Below are 9,366 nucleotides of genomic sequence, written 5' to 3'. Positions count from 1 at the left end.
CTCCATGCGCCCCGCAAGATCCTTCTGACACAGCAGTCAGGTGTGTCCAACTACCTTCCCATCTATAGGATACTAACCGGTGGGAAGATCATGGTTCTCATTTGAGGGCAAAGCCCAAATTTCCACAATAGTTGTAAAGGGTCACCAACCAAAATTAAAAAATAACACATAGCATTTAAATTTCAAATGCATAAAATGGCATTTCCACTTAGCATGCACCTTGAAAGGGTTTCCATATGTTAAACATGCATAATCAAAGTTGAAAAATGAAGTTAGCATGCACTGTTGTTTTCAAATACAGGATCTCTGTATTCGAATGCAAGGCTGTTTCAGCAGTCAGAAGCAAAAACAGCATGTATGTATTCGAATACAACAATCATGTTCCTTATGGTCTCTCTAGAATGTATAGTTAGACTTCCTTTTTGATATTTAGTTTCTTAGTTTAGTCCGTATAGGGGTCAATGATTTTAGTCTTAACTCAATAAAAAACTTAAATCAATTAACGAATTAAGAGTCACTAAAAGATAAAATTTACTATCAAAATGGTTGATTAACATTATAACTTCTCATCAGAGATTAAATTGACTGACATTTTAATAATTCGAGGACTATATAACATCCTACTTCAATTATGCCTAGTTTAACTATATAGTTTTATTCCTTTAAACTATTTTATGTAAACTGATATTGCATCTTTTTGTTTTACAAAATCTTAAATATGCTAATTTAACCTGAAAACAACATATTACAAGAATATAAAATATTCATATATAATAGAAAAAATAATAGGAACTTTAGTAAAAAAAATTGTTATATAAATTATTCTTGTATGAGGGTTTATGCAAATTAAAACCTTACATTTTTTGTTGTATAAAAATGCTACTTCAATGACTTGAAAGAAATGAAATAGATTCAGATACTCTTCATTTCTTAAAACAAAAACAAAAAATAGAGAATTTCATTATTATGATTTTGTGTGTAAACTTATAGAGTGATATAAATGTTTAATGTACATTACATTGTTACATGTTCTAAAAATGTGTCTATATATACACAACTTCGATAATGGAAATTTTGAGAGGATCTTACCCGTTGACTTGATGAATAAATGTAATAGTAGTCATATAACTGAAAAAGATGGTAGCATTGTAATATTATCAACATCAAGTAGCAAAAAATTATTATGAAAAATAATAATGAAATAAAAGTACATCACACCATATATAGTCTTCTAGAAATATCAAATTCTAAGTACAAACTAAAACTTGTTATTACTAACTAAGGTTAATAAGCATTGGTCTTACCTATTGAATTTGACACAAGGAAGCTAATTCATTCTACTTAAGGCAGATTCATTGAAATTCGCCTAAATAATGTTAATAACCATTGCTGATTAAGCCACCTTAACTTTGAACCAGAATTGGCTATGTTGTTACAGCAGGCCTCCCTCCATACAATTCCACCCTTCCAATGTTCGATGAATAATAATATTTTTGAGAAGGCCTTAAGAAAATATGTACTGGTATTCTTTGATGATATGCTCATCCTCTATAGTTCCTCATGGCCACTACTACACTTACAACACTTCGAAAGAATGGGTGCTACAACAGCATCAATTGTTTGTTAAATGTTCATTTGGTAAGTTGGAGATATATTATAAAGAGAAGGGGTCACAAAAGAAAAATCTTAAGTGATGGCAGTGGTGGATTGGCCACAAGACCGGTGAACCTCAAATAACTGAAGGGCTTTTTAGGTTTGACAAGATATTATCGAAGATTTATCAAGTCTTATGCGAGCATTGTTGGTCCTCTCACCGACTTGTTAAAAAAGGATCCTTTTAATTGGAGCACTTCAGCTGATGCATTATTTTACCATGCAATTCTTGCAAGGATCATAATATGTCATAATCAATACACATCAAATAAGAATATAAAAACAACTTTAGAGAAAACCATATTGTAATGTTATTGTTTAAGTAGAGAGTAATAAAATTCAGGAATTAATTGAGCATACAACACAAAAGACTTTCAAGAAAGATAATTGCAAGAGTCAAGTCCTTCATATTAAAGGTTGTAATTCAAAGAGATAGGTTAGAGCAACAGGTAAAACATAATCAAATGACAAAGTTGACTTTAATAGGTAATAAAAAAAAAACTATAACAAATCAATAATAATTCATGTCACCCAAAATACAATTTTCTCAAATGACAAAGTTTACATATACACATTTCCAACCCCTAATCTGTTAGATACATTTTCATTTTCTATTGCAAATACATTTATTAGCAATGAAGTTTTAATATCTAATTATGACAATTCTATTGTAGAGCAATGTTTGTGCCCTTTAAAACTAAAGTTAGATCCTCCCAACTATTCTTTGAGCATTAATCTAATCCTTTAAGAAAACATTACTACTAAAATGTTAAATTCAATAAATAGCAACTTACTTTGATCCTTTGAAATGAATTGAAATATAATGCAAGAAATGTAAGCTATCATATAACCTTTGATTTGATTGTCGAAGAAAGTAACTGTTTTTCAATCGAACATTGTAACATGTGAAAGGCTGATGCATGATACCTAGTTTGTCCTTTCATTATACAACCCTTCAGACATTTGTGAGTTCTCAATTCCAAGCGCTAGGACCTGCAAATGCAATGTCTCATAATACAAGCCAAATTCCGACAGTGAAAGTGGCTATTGAGTGTGGAAAGAAATGTTCTCTCCTTTTTGATGCACTGATTGATTAATATTATATATGAATATGTACCTTCAATTTGTGCCAACAATCTTCAATCACAGATAATAAAAATAGGAAAGACACAATGTTGCATACCAAGCATGTGAAAGTTGTCTATATGCAGTCGACAAACTTGAACCATGAAACCCTTTGCTGCAACCATAAAAGGAAGAAATATGAAATAGTTTAGGACGGAGGGAGTATTTATCATTTCATCAACTCTATTCAGAAATGCATCCTCAGTAACATGCAGATCTGATTCACGTTTTCCACGTTCATCACTTATCTTGAATTTCTTCACTCTCCACATCATTACAAATACTACTATTATTTAACTTTTAAATTCTTGTTGGATACTTTTCTTATTTAAAAATTGAAGAGCAAATACATTTAACTTTTCATCCAAGCATAAGCATAAACAACAAAGAAGAGAAGAGATTTTCAAAAAGATAGAAACGATCCTCGCCAGCTTTACCTTATGTCCAGCGAGCAACTTAGTAAACTATAAAACAAATCAACATACATTAAGTATCAAATAACATATGCTTAGAAATCAAGTGAAGTAACAAACTTGCTAGCAATCTTTTGCAGTAAATTAATGTAATCATATGGTAACAAAATCACAAACACACCACCAGAGATGTCTTGAGGTCATGATTCATGCTAAATCATTGAATGAACTTTTGGTGCTAAGTATAAGCTATGTTCCATATGTGAGTTTATCCAAATCAAGAAAAAATAACATCATGCCCTATTAAAAATTAACGTTGATTATTGCCTCTGTTGACATAGACCAAGAAGTTGTACCTTGGTTTCAAATGATATAAAGATCTAATCCATTTCACAAGAGGGATAGAGGTTGATTTTGGACCTTGTGCTTATGGATCTAAATCATTGATTGAAATTTTAGTGCTAAGTATAAGCTCTATTGAATATTGTAATCAATTGTTGAATAGAGTAGTAGCTGTATTGTGAAGGGGAAACACTTGGAGGAGAGATTTCTCTCCTAGTTCTCAATAAAATAAGGACTAGTTAGGGAGCTGAATGTGAACATTCAGGTACTACAGCAGCATCTATATTTTGCTAAATTGTCAAAATGTTCGTTTGGTCAGTTGGAGATAGATTATATTGGACGCATAGTATCAAGGGAAGGGGTCAAAATGGAAAAAACTAAAGTGATGGCAGTGGTGGATTGAGGGGTTTTTAGGCTTCACAGGATACTACCGAAGATTTTTTAATCTTATGCGAGCACTACTGTTCCTCTCACCACCTTGTTAAAAAAATATGCTTGTAATTGGATCACTTCAGCTGATGCAAGCTATCACTTCTGCCCCAGTACTTGTTCTGCTTGATTTTTCTCAACTATTCATTCTAGAAACTGATGCATTGCGGACTGGAATAGGGACTGTATCGGGCCTACAGCAGAGACGTTGCTAGCTATCACCGAAGCCTTGGCCAAGTTCAGACATTATCTCTTGGGCCACAAATTTATCATCAAGACAGATCAAAAAAATCCTTCTAGATCAGTCTCTACAGACACCATAACAACAAGCTTGGTCAGATAAATTCATTTCATTGGCTACGATTTTAAAATCGAGTACAAGCCAGGAAAAGAGAACATTGCTGCTGTTGCCTTATCAAGAGTCTTCAGGATGACTTGGTCTGAGCCTCAATTCCAATTCTTCAAAGAGCTAAAAGAAGGAGTGATGGCAGACCTGACTCTAAAAGAGATTGTTCAAAATGGTCAGCATCCAATCACTATAAAGTGAAGGATGGGCTGTTGTTTGTGAATGATATAGGTCAGCATCAATAATATTTTTACAGTAATAATTTTTTTCTTTTCGTCTATTGCACTCCACCTATGATATCATTATCAAACATACATTGGGAAGTGTTTACTTTAGATTGACAAAAGAGCCACTAATTTTATGCTGAAATGAAACCATAGAAACAAAGTAACATGCCAGAAGAAGCAAAAGAGCAAGCAAAGCCAGTGGACATTACTTATTCATTCCTAATTACCTCTTTAATAACATAACCTAAACTTCTTAAATCTCTTTATGTTATCTTTCTTAACTCTTTCACAGTTTTTGACAAAGAACGTTAGGAAAATCTATGAAGTTAGAAAATACACAACCAAAACTACCTCCTACCAAGTGTGTTGGAACGAAACTCTTTCAACAATTTTAAGGGATTCCTAACCATGTAGCTCAAGCAAGTAGTGGCTGTAATCGTTCTCCTATAAAGATTAACTATCACTTGATCAATATAATCGAGTAACATAACTCCAAATGACATTACTCTTCCTAATTTCTTCTTGGTTCGTTTCACACATCCCTCAATAGAATTTAAAATAATTTTAAAAATAAAGACCACATTGTGTTTGCTTATAAATTGTGTTTAAATATGAGAAAATTAAAACTAATAATATAAAATTTAATATCATTGCCAACATGCAGAACTATTAGTATGAATGGAAAACAATATAAAGGAACAACTCCTCGAATAGAAAGCTAAATATTTTATGATCTTATCATATTATACCTTTAAATTGAAAACAGAAAAACACCAAGTATATGCTCAAGCAACAGAAATGAAACAATCTTTCTAAAAATGCAGAAAGTTTGTCACATGAGCAAAATGATGAGTCACATATGTAGTTCATAGAAATAATATTGCATTGCAGTGGTGGCATCGGCAAAGGCACAAATTTGATTCACTGCCTCTAATTTATTTGTTCTATTAAACACAAATAATAAATTTGCTAGATTGTGATACGTGCGGTGATTTTTATAGATAATAGAAGTAGCAAAAATCTAAATATCGTTATGCATTTTGGTATGTGCGGAGAATGCAACTTAAGATTTGAACTCCTATTTGCACGAAATGAGGTATACACATGTACATCTATAATGGGATTGATAATAGTTTATGAAACACACATCAATCAACTTATGAAGGTCAGCATCCTTATTTCCAAAGCCATGCTCTAGTAACAATATCACTAAGAAGGTCAACTTAATAAAGGATTCACCGTCATGTTAATCTAAGAATGTCTAAAATGATTGAATGGAGATGCAATGCAAGAGTATTATGCAAACTGAAATATCTTATGAGTGTTGCATTATATAGTCCAGACTTCCAAACGTCCAATCTATATTGTATGACATTTTTTACACAATAGCACGAAGCTAACACTTGTTCTAAAAATTCACATCATAAAAACAATAATCTTTTTGCAGTAATATATATTTTTTTCCTTCCGTCTATTGCACTCCACCTATGATATCATTGTCCAAGTACTAGATGAAAAAATCATTTAGATACAAAATCAAACATATATTAGGAAATGGTTACTTAAACGGTTAATGCGAAAAATACAAAATACAAAAATAATATGACACTTAATAATTGTGAGAATATAAGAACAATTAATAACTGTGAAAAATAAAAATATTTTGTTACATTGTTATATTCATAATGATACGTTACAATAAGTCTCGTGTAGGCAAAACAATTCAAATGTACTTCTTAATTACATATTTGCTTCAAAAGTCTGCTTTCATCTTAGTCAGAGAACGAATGAAAGAATGACCAAATAATTTTTACTATCGACGGCAACTTTCAAACTAACAAAGACTCAAATACTGAATATAGTGGGAGGACATGCTTCAAAGAATAATGAAGATAAATCTTCTGGAAGGTCGCAAAAAATGTCAGAAGGATCTTCAGTGGGAGGACATGCTTCAAAAAACAATGAAGATAAATCTTCTGGAAGGTCGTAAAAAATGTCAGAAGAATCGTAATGGCAAACTTCATCTAAATGTTGTTGTCTATCAGAAATTTGGACAGACTCTACTTGTTTTTGTTCGTGAAGTGTGTGAATTGTTTCAACTGACGAAGACAAAACTGATGAATTTGATTTTTTTTTTCTACCACGTTTTTGCATTCCATTCTCGAGTTTATATTTTAATTTCTGTCGGTCAGTATTGTAATTTAATGTTAATAATACTACACAAAATATTATATGTTTGTAAATGCAAGCAAGAGAATACTAAAAAAGGACATGTCTAAATTTTGGGATTCAGAAATCCTTCATTCATAACTACATACAGGAATAAAGAATCGAACCTGCAAATGGCTAGCAATGTGTTCTCGGGTTAAACCAGGAACATCCATTATTTTGAGTATTTTTTTGGGCTTTGCATCTGAAAAAATACCGAATGCATATAAGTTCAATTATTAAAGAATACAAACAAGGATAAGAAAAGAAAAGAATTGGAATGAATCATACTTTCAAGGCCTAATTCATTGACCACTGTTACAAATTGATTATGCAACTGTTGAGTCCATGACCACCGGAACTTCTTTGCCGGGGATGGATAATCATCATTATGACTATGGTTTTCATCAATTGTTTGCTTTGGAACATCGACTTGTTCTCTCCCCCGTTTGTTGTTGATATGGAAGATGCCGTTCATATTTTGATTTTCATTAATAATAAGTCCTTTTACGACATGCTTCCACATAGTCTGGAAGTCTCGTTCTTCCAATGGCTTAATCCAATAATCAGAAGCCCCTTTTGTGATAGCCTCCGTGACAGAATTTGTAGAGTAATGAGAAGACATGACTGCAAATTGACAAAAAAAGTAGTAAGTACATAGCTACGGTTCATTTTTAGATGAAACAATAAAAAAAAACTTACAAATAACAGGAATTTGGTGGAATAAGAGAACATGTTCAAGAAAGTCATAAGCAGTACTCAATTCTTGCATATCAGTATCAACAATTATGAGATCAAAAGAGCATTTTGTTTGGGAAAGAAGATTGAATGCAAAAGAAGGCATGCAAGTAACTGAAGGAACAAAATATAAAATGTCAAAAAAAGAAAAAGAAAATGAAGAATTGATCAAGAATCGAAGGAGTAGTTAGTAATTACCTTGGTATTGAAATCGATTACCCGTAGACCAATTGGGAATCTTTCTGGTAGTCTTGTTAGCGCCATCTTCAGAAACACGAGAACGAGAACGAAAGACACTAGACAACGATACGTTCACTCTTTTCTTGCATTATACCAATAACACTACTGCTTCTCATTATTATACTGCTCGACATTGGGCCCAAAAACAACCGGCCCAAACCGCCGCGTTTCAGAGACATACACCCAAACGGCGAAGCATTTTTTCTCCAATGGAGGTGGTGGTGGTGGTTATGGTTTATCGCTCAAAGTTCAATGTGGAGTGACCCGAGTTGTGACTCAGAGTCAGAGTCAATACCAATATATTACTACTACTTTTGGCTCGGTAATTTATTTTAATTACATTATTATTTTCGTAAAAATGTTATACAATACTAATTAATATATTTAATTATTTGAATTAAATTAATGTTAAAATTACCAAGTGATTTGTGAATTAAATTTTTTATATTTGTTTCGAAAAAATATTATTTATAATTAGTTTTTTATTATAAAAAATTATATTCTTCTTTATTTATGTCTATGAAATAAATTTTTACTATATATGTACACATGTTCATAAGTGATTAAATGTCTTTTAAAGAACATGCTTTATATGCTCATTGTTTAATTATTATATTCGTTTTCTTTGTTCTGTTATGATAAAACTATGAAAATTATTTCAAAGTGATAGTTTTACAACTCGTTCTGTTACAGGATATGTTAGCTTTAAAGTGTCTATTAAAGAACATGTCTTAAATGTTCAGTATTCAATGATTAGATTCATTTTTTTTAGGTCATATTATCATAAAACAATTAAAATTATTTAAAAGTGATAGTTTTAGAACTTGTTATGTTAAGAGATATATAAACTTTTGTAGGTTATAACATGAAGGAACATAAAAGTCCTTCTTGTTTTATTTTCTTTTCATGATTCTTATTTTTCAGTGTTGTTTTCGAAAAAAAGAAGGCTTATAGCATTTCATTTATAATAAATTGTTGGATACATGTCAAAATATCAATAAAGATATGGATCCAACTTAAAGATATAACCACCACCATTGCTTGCCAAGCATCGTAAGATTAAATCTCATAATGTTTTTAAAACTCATGTCACTATCAGTTTTAGACAAAACTAATCTATCCCAAGAGATCCAATGAATATCTTTTGCTTGGGTACCAACCATTCCCCTTTGAAAGGAATTAATCATATTCTCTTTTTCATTACATAGGAAGTCCGAACTCAATAATATACTCATGGTATAGGTCAAAATAGCTTCTAAGATAGATTTGATAAGAATTTATTTTCCAGTCCTTGAATGGCACTTGCTACTCCAAGAGTTGATTTTCCTCCAAACTCTATCATTGATGAAATTGAAAGTAGATTTTTTACTTATACCAATTCGCACGCCTAGAATGTTTGCAATATAATCTTTGGTCAACTATAGTCTATAGGGATATTCTTACCGTAGAACACTTCATACTTATTTAGGTTAATAGTTTGCCATGAAGCAACTTCATAAGTTGCAAGAATGCTCTTCATTGCTAGCACCTCATTTTCCCTAGTTGATCTAGCGTCATGATAGTATTATTATTATTATTATTATTATTATTATTATTATTATTATTATTATTATTATTATTATTATTATTATTATTATTATTATTA

At 31.3% G+C, this 9,366-nt stretch overlaps 1 protein-coding gene across 2 annotated transcripts; it reads right to left on the bottom strand.

Moving 5' to 3' along the window:
* Window positions 1-996: 996 nt before the first annotated feature.
* LOC101509115 (two-component response regulator ARR10-like) lies at window positions 997-7,980 on the bottom strand. Of its 2 annotated transcripts, XR_003473382.2 has the most exons (5): window positions 7,680-7,980; window positions 7,035-7,370; window positions 6,872-6,948; window positions 2,771-2,893; window positions 997-2,646 (listed from the first exon to the last, which is right to left on the bottom strand). XR_003473382.2 is itself a non-coding variant. In XM_004506858.4 (4 exons), exons 2-4 carry the CDS (start codon window positions 7,366-7,368, stop codon window positions 2,855-2,857), a joined length of 450 nt encoding a protein of 149 aa, XP_004506915.1. In that variant the 5' UTR covers window positions 7,369-7,370; window positions 7,680-7,980; the 3' UTR covers window positions 998-2,854. The 2 variants fall into 2 exon arrangements, 1 of the variants encoding a protein (XP_004506915.1); XM_004506858.4 differs by having other exon boundaries at window positions 998-2,893.
* Between the last annotated feature and the right edge of the window lie 1,386 nt (window positions 7,981-9,366).

Source organism: Cicer arietinum, chromosome 6 (genome assembly GCF_000331145.2).
Source record: "Cicer arietinum cultivar CDC Frontier isolate Library 1 chromosome 6, Cicar.CDCFrontier_v2.0, whole genome shotgun sequence".
Taxonomy (NCBI): domain Eukaryota; kingdom Viridiplantae; phylum Streptophyta; class Magnoliopsida; order Fabales; family Fabaceae; genus Cicer; species Cicer arietinum.
This window is presented reverse-complemented; position numbering and strand designations above follow the sequence as displayed.